At 36.0% G+C, this 25,927-nt stretch overlaps 1 protein-coding gene across 3 annotated transcripts in view; it reads right to left on the bottom strand.

Annotated features, from left to right (window-relative positions):
* The window catches only part of LYST (lysosomal trafficking regulator), a 180,101-nt gene that overhangs the window by 91,069 nt on the left and 63,105 nt on the right, over positions 1 to 25,927 (bottom strand). For 2 of the 3 annotated variants that reach the window (XM_023635402.2, NM_001308950.2), the window contains 10 exons: positions 23,000 to 23,160; positions 21,885 to 22,075; positions 18,260 to 18,505; positions 16,078 to 16,251; positions 14,989 to 15,138; positions 11,232 to 11,369; positions 7,049 to 7,247; positions 4,785 to 4,916; positions 1,535 to 2,150; positions 622 to 799 (listed from right to left, as the gene is read on the bottom strand). In XM_023635402.2, the coding sequence (XP_023491170.1) occupies positions 622 to 799; positions 1,535 to 2,150; positions 4,785 to 4,916; positions 7,049 to 7,247; positions 11,232 to 11,369; positions 14,989 to 15,138; positions 16,078 to 16,251; positions 18,260 to 18,505; positions 21,885 to 22,075; positions 23,000 to 23,160 (2,185 nt within the window). Of the gene's footprint in view, positions 1 to 621; positions 800 to 1,534; positions 2,151 to 4,784; positions 4,917 to 7,048; positions 7,248 to 10,551; positions 10,637 to 11,231; positions 11,370 to 14,988; positions 15,139 to 16,077; positions 16,252 to 18,259; positions 18,506 to 21,884; positions 22,076 to 22,999; positions 23,161 to 25,927 lie in introns of all 3 variants that reach the window. The other variant, XM_023634282.2, reaches the window with a different exon arrangement.

Raw genomic sequence — 25,927 nt, 5'->3', positions numbered from 1 at the left:
GTCAAGTCAGACTAAAGAAAACAAGAATCTTTAAAAGATCATTTCACTATCGGGTTGTTTTCTATTTATATCAAGCATTCATTCATTCAATAATATACTTAGTACCTATTATATACTAGACACAAGATGCCTACCTTCATAGAGCTTATATTTCAGTGTGAGAAATTAAAAAAACAAGTACAGAAATAAATTAAAAAGATAATTAAAAAACATAACTAGGATGCTATGATGGAGTAAATGAGAAGTAGAGATAGGAGGAGGCTATTTTGAAAGGTGATCAGGGAAGGCCCCTCTGAAAAGGTGACATCTGAGCTGAAACCTGAAGCAAATGTCTAAGATTCGATACTACACTGCAGGAGAGATTTCCAATGAACTACACGTTCCTAGTAATTGGTAGACTTAAAAAAACATATTGATATGAATCAATATATGGAGAGAGACTTAAAATTGGATGATAAAACATATAAAAACATGAGTAAGAAGTAACAAACAATATCAGTTTATTACTTCCTAAGTATAAACTAAAGCTTTAGGTCTACTTTAACATATGTATTCAAATTTTAAGTTACACATATACTTATTTTTCTGAATTAAAACAACACATCTAATTTTCGCCCTTACTTTAATAACTCCTTGTTGTATAGCAGGTGACGGGTGGTTAACAAGAACTAAAAGCGTATCTGCTTGAATAAGCTTGTCCATCACATCTTCAAGCATAATATCAGGCAAGATGAGAAGAACTCCACTTAAGAGTTCATATAATCCACAGCATATGGGTACCAAACAGTCTTCAGTTACACTAAAACAGAGACCCAAAAAGTCTTACTAACACAACAACAGGGAGAAATGTACATGATGATTACCTTAAGAACTGTGATGAACAGTAATAATTTTAACATGTGAAACAAAAGTTCATAAGGTTTAAAGAACATTTCCTAATTTAACTGTGATTAATAAATTTGCCATCAGTGTTTATCACCGATATTTTAGGCATTAGTCTACTAAGCACTATTCTATTCCATATCTATGATGTCCAACACAGTAGTCACTAGACACTTGTGTTATTTAACCTATTTAAAATTAAATAAAAAATTCAGTTCCTCAGTTGCACAAGCCACATTTCAAGTGCTCAATAGGCATATGTGGCTAGTGTCTACTATATTGGACAGCACAGATCCAAATTCCACCATCACAGAAAGATTCATTGGATAGTGCTACTTTAGTGCTTTTGGAAACTAATAAACCTTATAATTTCCCTGAACTGAAAAGTTTTTATCCAATAGCAATAAGGAATTAAATAAACTATAAGATATTTTTTTCTTTGAGAGCTACTTATGGTTTAGCTTTTGGTTAAGTACAGAATTCAATATTATCTAGTATTAAAACAAAGAGAAAGGTATCTTTCTGTTTGTTATTAATATATATGTTATATTATAAGAAGCAACATAATGAAAGTACTTCTAGAAGTGTAGAGAATCTTCTATGAATAGTTTAAAAAAAGGGTGGGGGGCAGTGTGCAAAAACATGTGAGTACCTGTGAGCATTTGTAGTTCTGTTGTAGTTTGGTTCATAACGGAGAGAAAAGGCCAAGTTTTCCCAATCATCGGTGTTCCTATCCACAAGACTTGGCCAACGGCCAACGGCTGCAGCTCCATTCTGTGAAGGAAAAGCTAGCCCTAGGCTTGCAATAGTGCTGTGGCTTCCCTGGAACGAGGCCAGTCCCTTGAGATAATCAGGTCGGCGTGGGCAGGACTCATCCCCAGGACTGTCATCGTCTGATCTGGGTTCTGCTCCCAACTCTTTGACCACTGGAAATCCCAATGATCCTTTTGGGACACCACTGACAGAGGCTTGGGCTGGAAGGACAGCTTCCATTTCACAAACAGTTCTTGCAGACTCACAGCTACTGAGAAATGCATCTTCTTTGCCTGTTTTCAGTGTCTCGGAACTCCCCAGAGGATTCCATTTCTCTGGGCGAGAAGTAACATAATTATCTGCAATATTTTGTAACTTGTCAATACTACAACCCAAACTTCCAGTCAGTTTCCGTGGTTGCATTAGAGGTGAAGAAGTAGGAAATGCTGGCAGGCTTCTAGAACGCAGCATGTTGACAGCCATCCTTCGTGGAATAATATTGGAGGAATTGTTTCCTGGTAAGAATAGACAGAAAAATGCCACTTAAAAATCTATTAAGTGGGATGACTTATTTTCTCCACTATCAGTCACAAGTATAGCAATAGTCCATTTATCTTGCAATGTTAAAGAATCCATATAGGTTAATGTTCCTAGCAACTAATGCTTCAAATTCTTAAGTGCCAAAACTATTATTCTTTTTATCACTATTTATTAAAATCTTCTAAAAATGTGTATCTTTTCCTGCCTCCTTAACAAAATATAATGTTGGCTGAACAATTCAAAGTCATTAGGATTAAGGCTTCTACTGCAGTGAAATTAACAGAATTAAGTGAAAGAATTTCCCTCAGGCTAGAAGTCACTAGGATGCAGTTTGATATAGTGGAAAGAGTGCGGGCTTTGCAACTAGCTATAATTGGATTCAAGTGATAGTTCTGTTAGTTAGGTGGCCTTCTGTAAATCATTTAATTATATGAGTGTGTTTCTGCAAATGTAAAATAAGGTTTCAGAATATCTACTTTGCAAGGTTGCTTTAAGGCTTAAGTGAGATCATATTTGTGACATACCTAGCATAGTGCCTGGCCTATAAGAAGTGCTCAATGAATGGTGGTAACAGTTGTATTTGTTGTTATTATTACTAGACTAAATGGCCTTAGATCGTTCTTTCTCCCCTCCATTTCTGTAGTTGCTTCCTGCTGTATTAGTGAGAAGAAATAGTTTTTTCTCTTCTTGCTCTAGTTCTCCATTTTGCAGCTTTTAATATTCTATGTAGGAGGAGATCAGAAAAATCACTCTCACTGAAGGTGCAGGGGTATAAGAGAATGCTACTGAAGGGGTGGTCTGTGGACAAGCAGCATGGACATCAGCACCACCTGTGTGATTTTGCGAAATGCACATTCTCAGGCTCTACCCTGGATCTACTGAATTAGAGCATATGAGGGCGGAACCAGGGATCTCTGTCTTAACAAGCTCTCCAGGTGATTTTTTTGTGTGCTAAAACTTGAGAAGCACTGATAGGCACTGAATGAACTGCTTTAGAGCATAGGTTTTGCGGTAATTTTTTTTCCTAGTTACTTCTAGATTTTGGCTGGAGGGGTAAGGCTGCCAAAAGATTCTGTTCAAAAGACCTGGGGAAAATGGGGGTGTGATTGTATTTGAAAATGTTTCAGAGTGATGCATAATGATTCATAAAAATAGCCATTTCCAGGACCTGCCTGGTGGCGTAGTGGTTGAGTTCGTGTGCTCTGCTTCGGCAGCCCAAGGTTCACAGGTTTGGATCCTGAATGCAGACCTAGCACTGCTCATCAAGCCATGCTGTGGTGGCATCCCACATAAAATAGAGGAAGACTCACACAGATGTTAGCTCAGGGCCAATCTTCCTAACACATACACACAAATAGCCATTTCCTATAAAAATCCAAATAAAACTAATTAAAACACTGTCTTAAAATATTATAATAAAGGGCCATAAAATGTGCTAGAGAATAACTGAAACACTTTGAGAGAGAAACAAAACTGAAGATTAATACCCATATATATCATCCTATCTATTGATATCTCTATTTTACCTGCACAATTTAATAGTATGGATTACAGCTAGAGACAAGACTAGGTTGGACTGACAATAAAAGCAATATCTCTGTATGGAAGAGGATGGCAGTCAGGAAAGGAAAAGACGTATGGCCAGTTCACAACTAGGAGACATGTATCTATTTTTTTCTCTATGAAAGTAGACACGAGACATTTCATAAAGAGTAAATTAGGAAGGTAGAAAAGTACTGTAAGCTTAAAGACTTGAATATAGTTCCTATGAAAATAGAAGAGGGGATTGATTCTGAACACACAGAAAAATTATAGGGCAGCATTAAAAGGCCAGGTACAGCTGGAGACCCTTGTAATGGGAGGAATTCTCAGTGATGACTTTCCCTAGCAGCTTTCAGCAGTGTGAGGATGGCTAGACTGAGGCAAGATTATGGTTTTTCAGGTCAAGAATGCCAAAAGGCCAAGAGGACAAGGAAACTGAAGATAGTGTTAAGAAAATTAGTGGCTAATAGGATCTAGGCTTGGTCGGGAAAACTAGCAGAGGGTACCTGGGATGGTGATGAAGAAACCAGAAAGAGAGTAGGTTGTTACTAGAGAGTGGGATACTGAGTTTCACAGGCAGGAAGCCTTCTTGATAATGATAAAGTCCAAGATAGATGCACACATATTGGTAGACAAAGGAGAGGGAAAGGTCTCCAGAGTCAAGGACTGTGAAGGCTGGAGTATTGGATGGCCATTCTCCTTAGGTAGAAAGGAGAGTAAGCCAAACAAAACTTTGGAAGAAAATGGGAAAATAAATCAGAAGCTTAACAAAAAACAAACGATGATGATAAGAGGGGAGAGAGAATTCTAGAGCAAGATAACATGAGCCTCATCCATTTCCTAAGTTCTCCTGAGTCTCTCTTGTTATATTGACTATGAGTTACTGATACCAGAGAATAGTGAAATGGATTTCTTAAATATATTCTATAATTTTTAAGTTTAACCTTCCGTTTATTTAGTCTAAATATCAGGTTATACTATACTGCTAAAATATGCATAATTTATTTATCTATTAACATTCAGAACTAAATCAGGAAGGGTTATAATTTCATTATTGTTATTTTTACCTTCAGGTGGTGAAGCGGTAAAACCAGACGGGCTTATTACCATAAATCCAGGGCTAGTAACAGACTTGCCTCCACTGCTGGAATGCCTCAGGTACATGATTGACTGTACTTTCTCCTGAAAGATCTTGCCATCTAGAATCAAAAAATTTTTTGAGATAGTAAAATTTAAAAAAATAAGACAAAAATATAACTTTAAAAGCAAATCAACAAATACAAATTTTTACAAAAAGATGTTCAATGTGAAAAAATATGGCATACTTTATACTAACGCACACTTGATATGTGAGTACCTTGGACTCTAGAATTTCCTACTAGAGATTTTTTTGTTGAGTATTCCTAGCCACATTAACCTGTATTTTCTTTGAATTCCAACTGTACTTAGTTATTTCTACAGTTTAACATTAACTGTTCACTTTTTATATGTTATATGATCTTTCCAAGGAGACTGTTCATCTGTTCATTCCTTGAGGAAAGGACTGTGTCATATTCTCATATATTCCCTTCATTGTTTAATATGACTCTAAAATTGATACCTTCAGCTTAGTCCTTCTTTCTGAGCTTCATTCTGTAAATTCAACTGGATTTCTTAAATGCACCACAGATGCAACAAATCTAAATCTGCATCACGTTTCTGCCCTACATTCACTTTTCCTGTTTGGTTCTCTGGTTTGTTTGGAAAACATACCCATTTCCCATGTAGAAACCTGGAGCCACCCTTGACCACTACCTTTCCTTTATCCACATCAAGTCAGTCTCCAGGTTCTACTGACTATTTCCTGTTTCTTGAACTCTTCTCATCCCCAGTACAGTGCTATAATGCAGGCTCTTATCACCTCTCACACCTGGATTATTGTCAGACTTCTAAATGCTATCTGTGATGGACATCTGGTCACCCTCAAATCCTCACAGCTACCAGAATTCTATCAAATGTCAATCTCTGCTTAAAACCTTCCATGGCTCTCTGTTGCCTCTCTAAATAAACTCTAAATAAACCTTAAGCTTCTTGTCTACAAGAATCTCCAAGATCTGTCCCCAGAACTCTTTCCAGCCTTGTTTCTTACATTACACTTCGCAACACCTATTTCTCATAGCTCCCTATCAAGCTGTTTGCTTTGCTTGGAAGCCCTGTCCTTTCAAATCCTACTCAAATTTTAAGACTCAGAACAGGCATCACCTCCTCCAGGAAACAGTCCCTCACCATGCTACCAGAAAACAAAATATTTACTTCTATATCACTGTGCTTTCCACACAGTGTAATTGTCTGTTTATGTCTCCCTCCCCTCGACTAGGCTGTAAGCTCCTTAAGGGAGGGGACCATATTTTACTGATCTTTGCTACCTTGCTCCCAGAATCTTGACAGTCTTTTATTCAGTAAATGTGTGCTGAACCTAACACAAAGTCATGCTGTCCAAATGAAATCCAATTTCCTTCGGATTTTCACTGATTCAGAATAATTTTATTCACTTATTACATTCCTTAAAATGGCTGTTTTACAATCAGTTTTCCTTTCTAAATTTACTGTCTAGCTTTCTCATAGATACACCCTTGCTTGCTTTCTTACCACATTATATTTTCCTTGCTCTTTTAAAACTCTGATTATTTCATCTTTCTCTTAATAATGATTACTCCTTCTGGTTTTACTCTCTTAACTAGTATTACTACCACTAGTTTTACCCTTAGCTTCCTTTTTCCTTCTCTCTATACTCTTCTTCAGTGGTCTCATCTACTCTCAGAGTTTCAACTCACTTCTATGTGGGTAGTTTCTCTTTCCTGAATTCTACAGCAATAATTCACTTAGATCATATCCCTTTGCTTAAAACAAATAAACACAACTTAGAGAATTAATGGCACGCTAATTCTCCAATCTACGTATCAAATTCTACCTAAATTCTTCAATGCTCATGTCAGATATCCCATAATCTATTAAATCTTCTCTCTCCACAGCTCTCTGATGAAACCCACACTTCTCTGAAATCTAATTAGTTCTTCTTTTGTACCTATTAGGTACTTACCAAATACTGTTTCTTACTATAGTTATTTGAGTATGTCTCCTCTCTTCTCTTGACATTTAAGCTCTCTGAAGGCAGAGACCATGTCTGGTTCATTTTATAGCCCTCTTCCCTGTCCCACTCCCAGTGTGTAAGTAGGGCAGTTTCTAGCACATAGAGCTCATTCAATGAATATCAAACAAATGTGGATCAACTGGGAAGAAAAAAAACGGAAATGGAGATAGCCAAGATCTAACAAAAACGATTATTACCTACCTATGTGCAAAGAAAAGTAGAAGTTTGTGGGGTTGTGACAAACGTAAGTATTAGTAGGAGGGTGAACTGCTAAAAGGAAATTGAAGATAATTGTCAATAATTCCAAATCTGGAGGAGATCCAAGGACTTCTGCTATAATTTTCACAAATGATTTACAAACCTCTCGGGGCAAGGATGTAAGCTGCCCCTCTTTGTGTTCCTGAAAAAATAAAAATCAAACTCTCTTTAGATTTAAATAGAACTGTCAACTTAACTAACATTTTTCATTTAAACAGGATATTCTTTTTAAGATAGGATTGTGTTGGTTTAGTGCTCTAGTCTGACCATATTTACCACTAAATTGAGTTAGTATTTGTCAAATCAAGCAATTCTGCTATTAAAAATTCACTGAAACCCATGGCAATTTAATTCTACCCCTTTTATCTTAATTAACAAAGGCAAAGCCGTATTATAGCACTCCTGAGCATGGACTCAGAAGCCAAACTGCCTAGGTTGGCACCCTGGTTCCTCTACTCACTAGCTGTGTGATCTGGGGCATGTTATTTAACATCTCCATGCCTCAGCTTCTTTATCTACAATATGGGAATAATACTAGTGCTACTTCATAGGGTTGTTCTAAGGATTAAATCAACAAACTCTTAGAATAATGCCTCACCTATAGGAAGCCCTACACAGATGTCAGCTAGTGTTAGTACTATTATCACTACTGCTACTACTAGTACTTCTGCTACTACGGGATCAGAAGGGAAAATTTCTGACAGAAAAAGCTGCTTACATTAATACAGTATGCTCCAGTTAACAAAGCTCTTTCACACGACAGCTCTGAGAGGTTTCATCCTTCATTCATAGAATATGAAGGCTCAAAGTAGTTATATGACTAACTTAAACCAGGCAAAAAACCATATAAGTAATGCAGTTATAACTCAAACTCAGACCTCTGAACTCTTTCTACTGCATCATCTACTGCCTGGAATAATGAGACCTGGTAGAATGCTAAGCAATTACTAAAAATAAAAACAGATATAAAGTAAATTATTTATATTCTTCAATTCTACCTCCCCAGTGGGTAGCAGCTGGCCTCTAGATCAAGGCTATGGGAGGTAAACTTCCTGAGCTTCCCTCTCCCTGTGTCCAAATATACGATATATCTCTACATCCACTCTTCTTCATTTACTCTTGTGTATTGCTGAATCAGAAAACTTAAAATCTAGATGTTAACTCTGAAACAGTTTAGTCTGACTACCTCTGATTTAAGAAGAGAACACCGTCTATAGAAGAAAGCACAAAACCCCTTTGCCAAGATCTCACAACTGTCAAGCGGCCCTGCCAAGAGCACATAGATCTCCTGACTTCCAATTCTCTGTTATTTTTGCTACAACCATCTGTCTTGTTTTCTAAATCATGGCCCTTATACCTTCCCAGCTCTCCTGGTTGTCACCTCAATTATTCATTCCTAAGTCTATCCCAGCCCATGTTTTTTCAATCTTGCCCTCTCCACTGACTCCTTACAAATAGTCGCTGTTACTCTATTTCATTAAAAAAATAATCCCTTAACTTGACCTCTAGAGAACCTTTTGCTAACACTCTGTTTCTCTTTTCTTTTGCTGCTGGACTGTTTAAACATCATTTATTCTCACTGCCTCTAATGATTCCACCATACATGCTGCCTCAAGTCCCTGAAATCTGATTCTTGCCTTTTTTATTCTACTGAAATCTTGCAAGCCATTAAGAATTTCCAAGCTGATTTCCAAGCCCTTTATCTGCCTACATTTTCTTTGAACTTTCTACATTATTTGGCTCTAGAGACTACCTCTTTCTGGACAGGTTCCTTCCTTCTCTGCCCAGCCTTGGCTTTCACTTTACTGAGTTTCCTGGTTCTTCTCTTACCTCTTTCACTACTCTTTCTACATCTCTTTCAATAGCCCCTTTTTCCTATTTTATACCTGAAAATGGTATTTCCTGAGTTGCAAGCCTCAGCTCTCTACGACCTTTCACTACATTTCTTTATCTTGTAGTGCTTATCTATGCCCACGACTTCACTATAACATCAATGCAGACAATTCCCAATCTTGCTCTCTAATCCCTCTTGCCAGTTCCAATCTTGCACATCTAAGTGCCTAGTGGTCACTGTCACCAAACATCCCACTGTAATCTCAAATGCAGAATGTATAAACCACAGACCTTGCATGTTCAATTTTTCTTTCTTTGATGATGCTATCATTCTTCGAATCTCCCAGCTTAAAATTTCATATTATATATTTGACTTCTCCTGCAGCTCTTATTTAGGTGGAATCAAGTCCAATTAATTCTGTCTTTACAATCTCCTTCATATTTGCTCCCTACTTTTACCCACCCATTTTCATCACCAAAGTTCAGGTTCTTTACACTGTACTCATGAACTAATGAAACTGCCTCACATCCAATATACTACCAATTTATTAATCTTTCTTAAACAGTGTGAGATATCTTAAAGGCAACAAAGTTCATTTCTTTATATACTTCCCATGATACCTAACGTAAAGCTATTCTTAATAAATACTATTAATTTGATAAATGGGCTCTTTGAATAAAGATGGGTGAAGAAATATACTTCTCAGGAAATGGAATTAGGAACTGGATTTTTCTGACATTTCTATAAATAAGATGGAAGTGAGAATATATATTGAAATCTCTAAGTTTATGTGTTACTTTTACGACATGCAAAGACTGAATAAAAACTTCACACTGTCATATGAGCTCACTGAAAATTGGCCAAGAATGTTTAAAATAAATATACAAAAAACTGATTTAGAGAAAAACTGATGCCTAAATGATACATAAAATATTCAGTAAGCAAGGGGCCTGAGAGACCACTGTATTGTATTCCTGAAGTCAACAGTCGAATTTACCACAGGAGCCAAGAAAGGCAATAAAATGTTTTTGATTTTGTTTTTTCAGAATTCATCCATTCAACAAATACTTAGCGGGTGCCTATATGTGCTAGGTACTAGGGTTACAGTGTGATCAACAAAAAACCTTATGCCTGCCCTCTGGAGGTTTACAGAGGGGAATAAACCAAATTCTCATAAACAACATAAAACTGACAAATTGTCTATGTGCAGAGTGAGAGTAAGCGTAGAAAGGGGAGAGGGCTAACTTAGATGGAAAGGGCGGGGAAGGCTTCTCTCAGGAAGTCAATTTAAAGTTGAGGCATGAAGGATAAGCGGGAGTTGGCCAGGTGAAAAGAATGGAATCAGTAACTTTTCAGTCAGAAAGAATATCATGAGCCCTGAGGTGGGAAAAAGCCTCACTTGTTTAAGGAAGAGAAAGAAAGCTAGGGGCTGCAGTGGCAAAAGATGAGGCTGGAGTGGTAGCCAGATCATACAAGCCTTCTTATAGATACGGTCACAGATTTTGGATTTTATCCCAAGTACAATGAGAAGCCACTAGCGTCATTGAAACAAAGGCATCAAAAACATAAAGAAAATACTACTAATCCCATGGAATGTCTATACTTATCTGACCTGATAAAGTTCTAACAGATGACTCAGACATTGAAAAAACAAACTTGAAAAGTAGTCCAATACACCAACCAAGCTGAAACGACGTCTGTGAATCAGAGAAATAAATTTAACTAGAAGCCAGGCCACAGCACAGACACTACAATGCAACTGGTGAAGTTAGTGCCACTTTTTAATATAATATTTTAGATATATTTTCAATATGCTAATTCTAGTACATATAATAGATCTTCAAGAAACACATACTTATTAAAACAATACATACTTGTATTTGTTATTTAAGGAATGTGGAACAAGTTCCACCTTGGATAAACCTCATTGGCTATGAACCTGCCACTGTGCAAAGCTTAGAACAAGTTAAAATTTCACTATTGTTGATGTTCAAGAGACTACAAAATTATTATTATAACCCAACATAAAGAAATATGTCAGAAATTTAGTAGTAGTTGTTCTTTTGTAATTGACTTAGGAGTGATGACTATGAAAATCAAGCTATAAGAGGCAGGGATTGAAAAACTCCTATACTACTTCTTGAAAGACGACATCTGGGAGAGCAGGGAAGATGGAAAAGAGAAAAAATTCCATTGAAAGTTCCACAAAAATTTGAGTCCGTAGTATTGAGTTATTAAACAGAAACACCACTACAGAAAATATCTCCAAAAGTAAAGCTACATGAAAAGTACCTGCACAACCTGACACGTCAGCAGAAAGTGATGAACCACTTGAGCTTTCAATAACTGCTTAATATTAAACATCTGCTGGTGGTGATCTGCTCTGATGAGGACTTCTAGAGCTGCTAGCAGAGTTTCCCAAACACCTTGCTGAGAAAATAAACACACACCAATCAGCACAACAGTTGAAATACAGGCTGTGTGCTTTTTAGAAGACATGCAATACATCAGTTTAATATTGTGTATATATTAAAGCAAATGTTAAAATTATTTCAAGACTATTATTATTTTTTTTGTCAACAGGCCTTTTCTAAATACTTACGTTGCATGCAATATTGTGTTAGGTGTCTTACTACATTAACCTTTCTGTGGCATTAAATGACATAGTATTTTTGAAAGGTGACTTATCTTAAGGGATTTATTCAATATAGAGAAACACAAATTATCAATATAATTATTTCCAACTAATTTATTTTCAAAGAGTACTATTAAAAATGTATAAAATTCAATGCTAATTTGTGTATACAGCATTTAATCAACTAATTTTAGAACAAACTGTACTAAATTGAAAAAAGTCATTGACAATGTAAAAATTCTGCATTTTTGGATTAATTTACTTTTAAGTCCAAATAATTGAATACTCTGCACAATTACTGTGTATCTTCAAACAGTAGTTAGCATCCTTTTAAGCTGGTTTAAAAATACTTCTCTCACGTTGAATCTTAAATTATCCACAATAATAGAGAATGAGGAACCTTAGATAGATAACGAACATTAAAAGATAATCTTCATCTCATTTTATTACCCAGAATGATCTTTTAACAAAGCTGTCAACAAAAAGCAAAATTTTTTTTTTCTGATTTTTTTCCTCCCCAAATCCCCCCAGTACATAGTTGTATATTTTAGTTGGGGGTCCTTCTACCTGTGGCATGTGGGATGCCGCCTCAGCATGGCCTAATGAGTGGTGCCATGGTCCACACCCAGGATCTGAACCGGCGAAAACCTGGGCCACTGAAGCAGAGCATGCGAACTTAACCACTCAGCCACGGGGCTGGCCTCAACAAAAAGCAAAATTAACTGGCCAGGTTGCAGGTCTTGTCATTCTCCTGCCGTTATGTGATGGTAATGAACAATGAAAAGGCCGAGGAACTGACAGACTTAATCATACTATTCTAACCAAGGCCTCTCTCTTCATAAGACAGGGCCAAGATGCCCTCAAAGAAAGAGGCATATGAAAACCAGAAAGCAAGGCAGCTCAAGTATGAAAACTTGACTCAGGCCTGTAAGATATAACCAAAACAGAATAGTGCCAAAGTAAACAACCAACCAAAAGCCAAAAACAAACTCAGTTAAAAAATTATTAATTAGGAGAGAAAACTTTATTTCCATAGAAGTATTTGTGTCTATCACTTATTAATTAAATAAAATAGGTTTTGTTTTTTAATCAAACAACCCCAAATTAGCATCCTCTTGTGAAATAGTAACTAAAACAATCGCTCACCATTTAGTTAGGTTTGCTCTTCCAACCTACAATTGAGTTGATTATTATATGTTTATATTTATACTGCTTTGGCTCTACTTTGTCTACATAGGCTATCACTACGTTCACTTGCTTTCTCTCCCTGCAACATTACATATATTTTTATACACACCTGTATATGGCATTTTTTAATTCAGAAAGTGAGTATTTATTCAGAATAGGAAAAGAAATCACAACAAATTACAGTTAAAATTATAGTTAAAAACTGATAAATACCATAAAATCCAGAAAAAGCAACAGTTTAGTTAGCTGCTTGACACAACTCTATAATAGTTCCCCCTATATTTTGTGGCTGCATATTCTTTGATTGCCTCTTCATATAACAATAATTTTGTAATATAATTTTCTATAGGAAAAATGGAAAAATAATTCTGTGTTTCCTCTAGCATGTTTGGTCAAAATTTATTTTTATTAATGATATATTAGAAAAGTTTCTTTCACCTTCACAACTCATTATTGATAATGAGTAAATTTTGGGGGACTGTTGCCAAATTTGGGAATAATCAATTTTTAAAAAATTTGAAAGGTATACACTTTGAATTGGTCTTTAATTAACTATATTTGATGATAATGTTGTTACACTCTAAACAACTTTAGGCAATCACAGTCTGCACTAGAACTGAGGAGCTTGTAGAGCCTATAACATGAAGACTGTTTAAAACCAGGGCAGAAAGGAAACAGTCCTATATTCATTCCCTTGCTGGGTCATTGTGAAAACCAGCCCATCCATCCAGTTGTTGAGATGCTTTGTCTAGACCTAAGAACAAACCATGTTCCTTACCTTATGCCTATGATGAAGCCAAGACTTCATAGCCTTGCCCTACATTCCCTGATTCAGCTCTATGACTCCTGGGCAATTTGGCTCCTCTACTCAGAAGTGCGTCCATTTCCCTTTCCTTGACCTGACCACTCAAACTCTTAGCAAGATCCCCTTTCAGAATTTATGGTAAATGCAAGACCTCAATTGATTCAAATGAGGTTCTCCAGCCTGAGTACTACTATAGCTATTCCGAGTCAGCCCAAATTTTGATCCTGATCTTCTAGCTTAGTATTACCCATGGCTGCTCAAAATCTTGCACACAAAATAATCTCCACACTTCCATTTACAATTAACATTACATTGAAGTAGTAAATTTGTTCTGTTCTCCAGAAGAAAGATTAGATGAATAGTGAAAAGTACATGCCTCTCTGTGCAGCAAAGGAAACAATCAACAGAGTGAAAAGGCAACCTATGGAATGGGAGAGAATATTTGCAAACTATATATCAGATAAGGGATTAATATCCAAATATACAAAGAGTGCCTACAACTCAATAAAAAAATCAAATAATCCAAGTAACAAATGGGCAAAGGATCTGAATGGACATCTCTCCAAAGGAGACATACAAATGCCAACAAGTACATGAAAAGACCCTCATTGTCACTAACAATCAGGGGAAATGCAAATCAAAACCACAGTGAGATATCACCTCCAATCTCATGGGACGGCACTATCAAAAAACTAGAAAACAATAATTGTTGGCAAGGATGTAGAGAAACTGGAACTCTTGCACATTGTTGGTGGGATTGTAAAATGGTGCAGGTCTTATGGAAATAGTATGGAGGTTCCTCAAAAAATTAAAAATAGAACTACTATACGATTCAGCAATCCCACTTCTGGATCTATATCCAAAAGAACTGAAAGCAGGATTTCAAAGAGACATTTGCACACCCATGTTCACTGCAGCATTATTCACAATAATGTGAATTATTGCATCACTGCATAGTGCATCATTGTAGCCAAGATGTGGAAGCAAACTCAACGTCCATCGACAGATGAATGGATAAAGAAAATGTGGTCTATACATACAATGAGATATTATTCAGTCTTACAAAAGAAAGAAATCTTGTCATATGCTACAACGTAGATGAACATTAAGGACATAATGCTAAGTGAAATAAGCCAATCATAAAAAGAAAAATATTGAATGATTCCACTTATATGACGTATCTAAAGTAATCAAACTCATAGAAACAGAAAGTAGAACAGCAGTTGCCACGGATTGGGGGGCCAGGGAAATGAGTTGTTGTTGTTTAATGGGTATAGTTTCACTCAAGCAAGATGAAAAAGTTCTAGAGATCTGTTATACAACAAAGTATATGTAGTTAATACTCTACTGTACACTCAAAAATTGTCAGGAGGGTAAATTTATATCATGCGTTTTTTACCATTAAAAAAAAAAGTACATGCCTCTGCTTTATTCCATATCTTCCAGTCGAGCAATAGCTCCTCTAGCAGTTTAACATCTTGGATTATAGCATTAGACTCTACATCCAGTGTAAACTCTCCATTCTCATTGATATGAATAATATCTTCACCACAGCAACCTTCAAGAAGGATCTATAGAAAATCAGCATTAACACAAGATGCATCAATAATTGATTAATCCAAAAATTCAACAGAAACATTAAGCTTTCAATCTTAGCAGTCATAACATTAAATTCAAAGGAAAACCAGTGAATAATTCAACATTTCACAAAGTACCTTTAATTTGTTTTGCAAAACAATTCAAATAATTAGAAAAATACAAACTTTTAAATAGTTGTAAATGATTATTCAGTTTCAAACATGGGGTAAAATAAACCACATTCTATTTTTAATTTTTAAATTTAATGAATCTGTTAGGCTTTAAAATCTTTTCCAAAAAGTAGTAAGGATTCATGACACAAATGTATGGGTCATGAGAGTTTACAGAGTTGGAGGGTGGGGGCATGGGTGGAAGCACAGTCTTTTACCTTAGTACTAGTATCCTCAGAGAGAAATACTTACACAATTGTTATCAAATGCTTTTAGTTAGAAAAGTATTTATTTATGATGACAGCTAGATCATAATAAAAACTTAATATGGCTTTAAAAAACAAACTCTACAGCAGCACTGCCTAATGGAAATGGCATAGCATCGGGCGTCTGGAGAACTGGGCCCTCTTCCATAACTGCAGGAGCTGAAGCAAAAAACAGTGTCTGTGAGTCTCAATTTTATCAGTCTACAGGAAGAGGGGCCAGCCTAGGAGACATCTCTGGCTCATCCAGATTTAAAATTCTACAAGTTTACTTTTTCTGTTACTCTTCTAAGATGCTTTACAGAAAACAAAAATGTAATTACTTAAATGATGAAAGAAACCAGAAGAGTACCTCAGTTTGATTAAAGGTACACTATTGAGTTCCCTTCATTTTCTTCAGGAATAAATGAGACACAAAACTCTATTACTGGGAGACTTTAATGAAGAGAGAAGTATCGCTGTGTAGCAAACTACGAGAACAAACTGTATGAGGACATACCTTCAAAATGTGAAAGCCAACAATGCATTTTTGTTTGATCAAAACCTGATGAATCACGGAAAGCCCATTACAATTTTCTAATTCACACATTCTCTGTTGGTTGTATTTAATTAATGAGAGTATAACTCTCAGTGCTAATGCTTGAGTTTCTTCACAGCTACTGAGTTCCACAACCTAAAAAAAAGTGGATTTTTTTTCTAATTTGTTGAGAGCAAAAATTTAACGTGTGATTATCTACCATTTCGTTATATCAGTCCATCAGTTTCATTTGAAACCTTATTTTTTATTGCTCAAACTTCATAATTATTCATGAATTATAAACAAAACTGACAGACACAAATTTCATGTTTTTTAGTCTCTTAAATATACTTTAAATGAATTAAAATAACATTAACACCTTAGAAGTCAGTAGCATCTTATTAGCTATCTGAAATGTCAGCAAAATGCCTCAAAGTTTTGATAATCAACAAACAGGCTCTGTGTTATATGCCGCAGGAGATGAAGTAAAAGGCATGACAGCCGCCCCCAAAGGGGCCTACTGTCTAGTCAAAAGACAAGATGCATGTCTAAAAACCATAGATTGCGCCTTGTACTTCAAACAATGCTTTGTGAACAAATACTATATATACGAAACATACACCTTATCATCATGATAAAAGGCAAAGAAGAGTGAGACAATATGAATGCCACAAAAGCACCGAAACTACTTCTGACTCCACTGTGCTTGGGTTAGGAGAGAAGATGGCCTGGAAAGAGAGCATAATCCTAGGAAGTAGGGATAACAGCTGGCGGGGGTGGGAGACAGACAGGAGACGCGTAAAGGTCTAAAACTGGAAGTTCATGGCACATCTAGGAGGCTGCAGGTTTTCTATGTGGCTAAATGGTGGAGAGGTTTAGAGGGTAGGCTATGCAGGCAAGGATTTTAAGGAGACTGGATTTTATGTTTGTAGGAAGGACGCTGAACAAAGTCTCCAAGTTTTAAATGTAAAAACATACTTTAAAAGTCTTATTGGCAAGACCGTAAATGTACGTCAGATAAAAAATTAACTATTTTCTCTAGGATCTAGTCTCCATGTAACAGTATTCATAACAAACTTATATTCAATAACTTGAGGAAAGAGGAAAAACGAAGGATATATATTTTGAAATTACACAAAATTATAAAAGGAGATCACAAAACATTGATAAGGAGTTAAATGAAAAGCTTTAAATTTTAAAACATTAAGGGAAAATTTATTCAACTAGATACTAAGTGCAAAAAAAAAGTTTGAAAAAGAAAGAGGAGGAAAAGAAAAGACAGTTTAGAGTATGGTAGGTCAAATGCTAACAAAATGTTTAGAACAGTAATAATAACACTGATATGCCCCTTATTGCAAAATGAACCAAATGTGGTCCCACTAAAGAAAGCAAGCTAGTTAGGGAGACAGTGTGAAAATCTGATAATGTTGCATAAGTTATACTTAGGGATAAAATTGTGAGGATGAAAGAAGATCAGGCTGCTTTAATTAAACAGGGACCTGGACCCTGAGGAAGTGGAGATGATTTGCACCGAAGTGAGACCATTCCTATCTCATTTTGGATTTCAGCAATCCCTGAAACAGGCAGTACATATTTATTGTCTGCCTACCCTATGTCAGGAAAGATATTGTCCCTGCCCTTGGATGACTAAACAGAAAAGATAAGGAAACAATTTATTCTAATATAGTACTCATGGTATGTGTCAAAATTTTTATATTTCTCCTTCTCTTTAAAAAAACTTCAAAGCTAAATAAATTATTTTTTGTACTTATTTTTTGACCCTTGTTTTTTTCCATGCATCTGGAAGCTTCAAGGGAAAAATGAGTGTTACAAATATTAGTTTTAGAATACATTTCTTCTATATCGTTACTACAGCATGCATTTTTTTCTCCTTGGCAATTTTAAAGCTTGACATTTAACATTTAATTGTTCCAATTAATTTCTGGATAACAGAAAACTTCTAAAATTTTGATAAATTAAAAGAAATTTTAACCATCTGTGGCAGAAAGCTTAATGACATCCTAAATAATATATGACTTTTCAATCTTAAAACTTTAATACAATTGATGTATAGCTTTATTTATAATGAAAAAGAAACCCTGAAATTTATCAATAATAAAGAAGTAGTTTCTCTTTAAATAAAACTATAATCAGTGATTCTTACCCTAGCAAAGAGGAAAACAAAAACACCAGTTCCACCAATCTCGTGCAGAATGCTTTGAATAGTTTTACGTTCAGTGGGCCGGAGACTCTTTATGTGATGAGGTTCTAATAAGATGCTTTGAACTTCTTTTGAGCTGAAGGGTCTTTGAGAAAGCTGGGTTTTCATTTGACCTTTAAGTCTAATAACTGGCTCATAGATGGTATACTGAGCAGGACAGTAAGTTGTATAAACAACTGAAAGACTTTCCTGAAACACAAATATTTTCCTTCAGTAAGCAAACAAAGTTTAAAATGTAAGTTATCAACCAGCAAATATTTCAAAGTGAAAAAAGACACCCAACAAATATTTTTCTTTGTTGTAAAAAAAACAGACACTACTATGGGCTGGCCCCGTGGCCGAGTGGTTAAGTGCGCGTGCTCCGCTGCAGGCGGCCCAGTGCTTCGTTAGTTCGAATCCTGGGCGCGGACATGGCACTGCTCATCAGACCACGCTGAGGCAGCGTCCCACATGCCACAACTAGAAGAACCCACAACGAAGAATACACAACTATGTACCGGGGGGGCTTTGGGGAGAAAAAGGAAAAAATAAAATCTTTAAAAAAAAAAACAGACACTACATTAGACAAAGATGAACATGAGAGGCAAGGCGGCTCCCCAGAATGGAAAAGATCAGTTTCATTTAGAAGCGATCAATGGTATAAACCCCATCAAGGTTGAGAAAGATCCAGCTTCGATCATTTTAGAATAAACATTAAATTATATTTACTATTACTACTAACAACAGCCAACTGTTTATACCACACTCATTACACACCAGGCACTGTTCTATGCACTTATAAATATTAACCAGTGTTTACAACCCTATGGGATAGGAACTCTGGGTCAACGTACTCAAAATTCTTGCTTTGTATTTGCTCATGGGCTGGCTACTCATTTAAACGTGACTCTAGATCATCTTTCTTCCTATTAGAATAAAATTCCAGGCTATCAGTGCACCCAACGAAAATTGAATAGAACTTTCAATATTTGTCCCATGCAGAGGGTAGTTTCGATCAGCTTCTGGCTCCCTGTCAAGCTTCTATTTATCACTTTAAAAATTATGGCAACTTTTAAATGCAAAATGTACTCTGAGATGCTCTCAGTGGCAACAGCTTGCAGGAGCTCAGGCTCGGGGAAACAATGTACTATAGTACAGGGTCTTCTCACAGAAGCCAGTGGGGGCCTTGGGTTTGATCATTGTCAACCCATGACTATTCAAGTACACTTTCACCAGGCACCATCTAGCATTTCTGCACACCAACTAAACTGACTCCTCAGTCTATCATACAAGATTATGCTGCCTAAACAAAATTTTAAACCTTCAGTATTTTTCATCAGAAAAAAATGCCTGTCTACCTGAAACAAGTCCCACCTGACACCAACGCCTTGCCAGAAGGGCACCATCTCTGCCTGACTGCCCACTCATACCTCATAAGCCCAAAATTACTAAATCAGGCTTAAGAAATCTGCTTTCTAAAAATAGTTTTCACATAAAAGTCATAGAATTTTCATTTATGATCATTTCTGTTGAATTTTATGACTTACATATCCTATATTCTTTTCAGGCAAAATAAAAGGATTAATGAAATATTTTTGTGTGGGTGTGAAAACAAACGGATTAACCAAAAACTACAGAGCTAAATTATTTGAACAAACACTTGTTGTTTTGAGCTTATTGGTCTCTCTAAAGCAGAGATTCTCAAACGTGTGGTCCCCAACCAGCAGCATCAGCATTGTCTGGGAATTTGTTGAAAATGCAGGTTCTTGGGCCACACTTCAGATCTACTGAATCCAAAACTCTGGCCCAGCAGTCTATGTTTTAACAAGTCATCTGAGTGAGTCAATGCACTCAGGTTTGAGAACCATTTCCTAAAGCATGTTTTCTCAATGGTGGGACATTTGGGGTGGGATAGTTCTTTGTCATATAACATTGCCCATGCACTGTAAGAACATTTAGCATCCCTAGACCCCTGCTCTATAATAGCGGACAGTCAAAATGTCCCCAACCCTCATTTTTCAATACTCCTGAGGGAGAGAAAGATTGTAGGCCAATATCAGTTCTTCGGTTAAATTGCATAGGTATCTACTCTATATCTATTTTACCATAGATATATATTTAACACAACTTAAGAGTTATATTTTACAAAATATATGTACTAGAATTTCTCCTTTACTTTAGTCAAATGTTATTGTTAGTGCAATCAAGTCAATTCCAACTCCTAGTGCCCCTGTGTACAGCAGAGCGGAACCCTGCCTGGTCTTTTTGCACCATCTTCTCACCTTCTGGTGCTATATCAGACAGTGCTCCACTGCTATTCATTGGGTTTTCATGGTCAACTTTTTTTTTTTCCTGAGGAAGATTTGCCCCAAGCTAACATCTGTTGCCGATCTTCCTTTTTTTTTTTCTATGTGAGCTGCCACCACAGCATGGCCACTGACAGACAAGTGGTGTAGGAATGCACCCAGGAACTGAACCCAGGCTGCCAAAGTGAAGTGCACCAAACTTAACCACTAAGCCACCAGGGCTGGCTCTTTCATGGCCAATTTTTTTGCAAGTGGGTAGTCAGGTCCTTTTTCCTAATCTGTCTTAGTCTGGGAGCTCCACTGAAACCTATCCACCACGGGTGACCCTGCTGGTATTTGAAATAACCAGTGGCATATCTTTCAGCATCACAGCAACATGCAGTTGCCACAGTGTGACATCCGACAGACAGGTGGTGCAGTTCCCTGACCTGGAAACAAACCCAGGCTGCGGAGGTGAGAACGCCAAATATTAACCACTAGACCATCAGGGCTGGCTGTGTTTAATTTATTCTTACAAATTTATTTTGATTATGAAAGATACACCTCGTTAACAACAACAAAATACATTCCAAAATAGTAGTCTCTTTCAAGTAAGAAATACCTCTGACCTATAATTGTACCTCTCCAAAGATGCAAGATAAGGAGGAACACAGTTTCACAGTCAGATCTACCAGTTTTTAGCAGATCTTCTAAGACTATGAAGGCTCAGTTTTCTAGCTGCTGTAATGAAAAATATCCACCACAAGCTCCTAAACTGCATACTAGTAGAACAAAATATTAGAATAGGGTATAAAAAGCAATCTGAGAGTCTCGTGTAAGCAGAGTTAGCAATATCTTGAAAGCAAAATTCCTAGTTATTACTGATATTAAAGAATATTCTAAAATCTGAATATATGTAATTAAAACTATTATTACAAATAAAAATTAGTATTTATAAGTATGGAAAGGAAATGTAATGCACAATATTTTTTAGGCTAACACGTGTTATATTTTCACTATATCATAAACATTTTTCTTGAATTATTAATAGGCATAAACTAAACTGATATGTGTATATAAATACAGTTCCAAGGAAAACTGGATGAAAATCTGAAACCTGAAAACAAATTCTGAGGAGGTCAAAGTATTTCAATTTTTTTTCAGAAAATATCATGTTCTGTGGAAAGAAAATGTTGAGGAAAAAAACACAAACTTTAGAATCTAATTCATAGTTAACTACACAGTCAATAAACATACATATGTACAGTTACGATAAAGTTAAAACATATAAAATGAAAACTTACAATTAAGAGACCAATGTCCACATCTTTCTTGGTCATAAAAAGTTCTCTGATTTGTTCACATTGCAAAATTTCTTTATTAATATATTTGGAGTAGTCATTCACAGGCTTGCCATATTTACAGGGCATTATAGATGTATGGTTGGGTCCACAAGCATATAGATAAAAGGCCTCTTGTGACCCAATCTTAGCTCCTGAATAGCAGAAAAATAAAGTTACTTTAAACAAGTAATTTTACTTTACTTTACTTTAATTTATTTTTATTTTAAAGTAAAAGTAAATTTAATTTACTTTAAATAAATGTGTTAAATAAACTCTCCAACCAGAATTTTTCATAAAAAGCAAGAAACCAAGAGCTATTCTTTTTTGCCAGATTCTTTCAGTTGTTCACTATATCTTATAAAATTGATAAAGCCTCAATTTCCCAATTGGTATATTGAGCAAATAACCTATGCCAAATACAGATGGAAGATGAATTAATGTATATAACTTAACTGTGAAGTTCTTGGTAGAAAAAAAAAATCATGGAATTTCTATTTGCTCCTTAAGCTAGAAAACAGGTTTTTTTGTTTTCTTTTAATAAATGAAAACTATACCTCAGTAAATTCCTTTTTAAAATGAAATATGAATTGATATCTTTATTCCTTCTATTCATCCATCTATCTATTCAATAAACACCGTCTGAATGCCATTATGTGCCAGGTTTAGTGACATATATGTTTTAAATCACATATTTTTTTTCTCTAAAAGTTGGTATTTTTATCAAATACACTAAAATTATAAATAAAAAAGATAACCATTCTAAGTTCATCCATCATAATACTACATTTTTCAGGATTATAAAATAAAGTTGATTTAATATAAGCTTCTCTTTTTCAGGGGAGATGGGTGTACAATGTACACCTCTCCATTAAATGTATATATAAAATTATAAGAAACATCTAGATTATAAAAAAGTTAAAATATTTTAAAAGTGCATCCTGGAATCTAGGAAATACATACTTATTAAGTACAAATGAAGAAACAAGGATTAATATTTTATCCATGATAATTAATTTATCTGAATATTTGTCAACTGAAAGAAAAATTCGGAAATGCTTTGAAGGTGAAAAACATACCATTGAAGAGGAGTAAATTTCCTAGGTCCCATTTTCCAGCCAATTGTAAAATGTCTTCTTGAGATGATAAACAATGGCCAATCATGCAAAATGTTTTATTGCTATCAGATGACAAATTTGTTTTTCTTGGAAGAATAAAATCCAAAGTAACATCAGGTTTCCTACATTAAAAACAGAGTTAAATCAATTACTTCGGTGAGGACTGAGTAGTAAGTATTTTAAAAGTATTAATGTTTAACAATGGGAAATTCTTGAACAATTTTCTTGGTTCAGTATCAGATAGTCGGTGAGGTGGGGAAAGAGAACTGATTCTGTTGTCTCTTGGTCCAGGTTGCTGGCGGTCCCTAAACCCTAGAAGGAGGGAGAAGAACAGAGATGCCTGATGACCCTACACCAGGCCAGGGGAAAAGGACCAGACTTCGCTGCAAGTCTTCTTTCCCGTTTGACTTCTGCATATGTGCCTTCCTGGTTTACAGATTCAAACCAAACACCTCCCCCTAATTTTACCAAGAAGTCGCCCATTTTGGTAAACAATTCCCAAAATCTCATGTCCTCCATGAGGCCTTCAAAGACCAATCAGAGAAAGAATATCACTTCTCCAGGTTGTGTTCTGACTAGCCACTGAAATGCCTATGCTTTTCTGCATTTTCTGTTTTTTCAATGCTAAGTCATAACAGAGCTTTTGATTAGTCTCTTGTTTCTCTTCATGGACAAAGATTACAGGAATCCTTAAAAAAGGCAGAGAAGGAAAAGGTAAACTGATGGTTTCTCATGGAGAGACACACATGACGGGAGGACTTCATCACCTGGTTGAAACTGCAGAGTGCCAAACTCTACCTCTGGTTTAAGAATGTTAAAGCTCCATATGAAGATAATGAAAGTAACTTGTAAAGGCAAAGTTTGTGGATAAGATAAAGACTTAGAATAAGCTAAGATGGTTAGTTCTTAATGAGAAATTCTATTTCAGTATATATTTATTTAAAAACTTTCCCCTAAGGCTTCCTGTTTCATATTTAACATATAAACTTAATTATTTTGATAGGAATATTTTTTAATAAAGGAAATATGTGAGATAACTTTTTTTGAGGTATATTTGATGTACAACATTATAGTGAGGTAACGCAGCTCTTTCTTGAACCAAATAAATGGCTGTGACTGAAACACTACTGCCACCTAGTGGCAATATGACCTAACAAAGTTTTTAAGGGTGAAGACAGCATTGCAAGATGAATTCAACAAATATTAAGTGTCTACTAGGTGCCATATATTCCCACCAGATTTGTGTGCTATTAATTTAATAGAAATTAAAGAGAAAATATTAATAAGTTGTTTTTCAGTGTCTTTATGTATTATTAAAAATGGCCTCTTGAAATATAAAATAGAGATAATATACCTACTCTATAGTGCTTTTGGGAGGACTAAACGAGGTAATCTGTGTAAAGTGCTTAACACAGAGCCTAGCATATGATGAGAGCTCAGGAAATGAGGCGGAGATTCCAGCAGAAAGAGGCTCTCTACTTGACAGCTCCACCCTCGACTCCGATGATCTAACTCTAAGTTCTAGAAAAAAAATTTACTGATTGGCTACAGCTGCCCTTCAGGCTTGGGCAGCTGTGAAGACAGAACTTCTCAGAAAATATTTTATTTGGAATATGGAAATTAAGCTTCAACAACGTATTTTCATGTATTTTTTAAATGAAGAAACCAAAACTGAACTTTTGATTTTATTTCCAAAGTTTGTCCTTTCCTGTGGAGACACGGTGGACTGGCTATCCTAAAGCCATTCACAAGCCCCCTCTCCCCTGCCTTCCTCTAGCATTGAGGCAGGACAGCTGTTAGTGATCAAGTCCTGGAGCCTCCCTTGCTGCGACGACCCGGCACAGTCTTCCCTTAGTTTCCACAGGCCCTCTCCTCTGCCTGGATCACTCCTCCTTCCTCCTGTTCACGGCAAGCTCCATCTCCTTCTTCGGTCTCAGCCTGGATAACCTGTTCCTACACAGGCCTTCCCTGATCCACCTCTCTTAAGCAGCAAATCTGATATTTTCTGTCTCAGGACCTGTTACCTTCACAGTATTTGTTATACTTTGCATATATTCATTTAATTGTGTTTGCTGGTGTCTGCTTCCTCCTTAGACTGTGAGTTCCAAGAAGGCAGGGCACATGGCTGTCTTGTTTACTACTGCCCCCAGGCCTAATATACCATGTGCTTGGCACACAGTAACTCCTCAATAAATATTTGGATGAACAAATAACTGAAAGAAATAGGTTAATTTGTGCTAAGGGTATACGTTATTTTTGTGGTTTAATCTGCTTCAAGGGATTTTTGAAAGAATTGGGAGATAATGTACATAAAACACCTAGCAAAAGGTGTGCAGCAGAATAGGTATGCAATATTTCACATTTGACTATACCTAGATTCCTGATCTTGGCATGCAAAGCCTCCTGTCAGGTAGTTTCACCATGCCCATTCATTTTTCTTTCTCATTATTCAACTTAGACTCCTCCTTCCAGCCAGTGTGATCTTTTCCCATACTACACTAGTTTCCAATTCTGTATCCCCTTTCATGCTATTTTCATTCAATAACATACTTCCCAACTCTTAGAAATCCAAGATACCTTATGCTCTCGTAGGGTTAAATTTTACATTAAGATATTCCACAAAATGTTTCTTATTAACTTGACCCACAATTCTCCTGGTTGGTAAAAATCATATAGTACTATACCTGAATCCATCACCTGGTATATTTCCAGGACCCTATCTTAACCTATCACTTGATACATTGGCTTATATTTTCCTCTAGTCATTCTAATTTCTTTTGAAACCCCGATTTAATTTAGGTATTAGCGTTATTAGACACAATTTAAATAATTCCTTGTGGATTCATTTTTATAATAAATGGGCTTGAAGAACCAAATTATAGGTTATAT

The sequence above is a fragment of the Equus caballus genome, chromosome 1 (assembly GCF_041296265.1).
Source record: "Equus caballus isolate H_3958 breed thoroughbred chromosome 1, TB-T2T, whole genome shotgun sequence".
NCBI classification, from domain to species: domain Eukaryota; kingdom Metazoa; phylum Chordata; class Mammalia; order Perissodactyla; family Equidae; genus Equus; species Equus caballus.
Note: the sequence above shows the minus strand (reverse complement) of the source record. Positions and strands in the feature narration are given on the sequence as shown.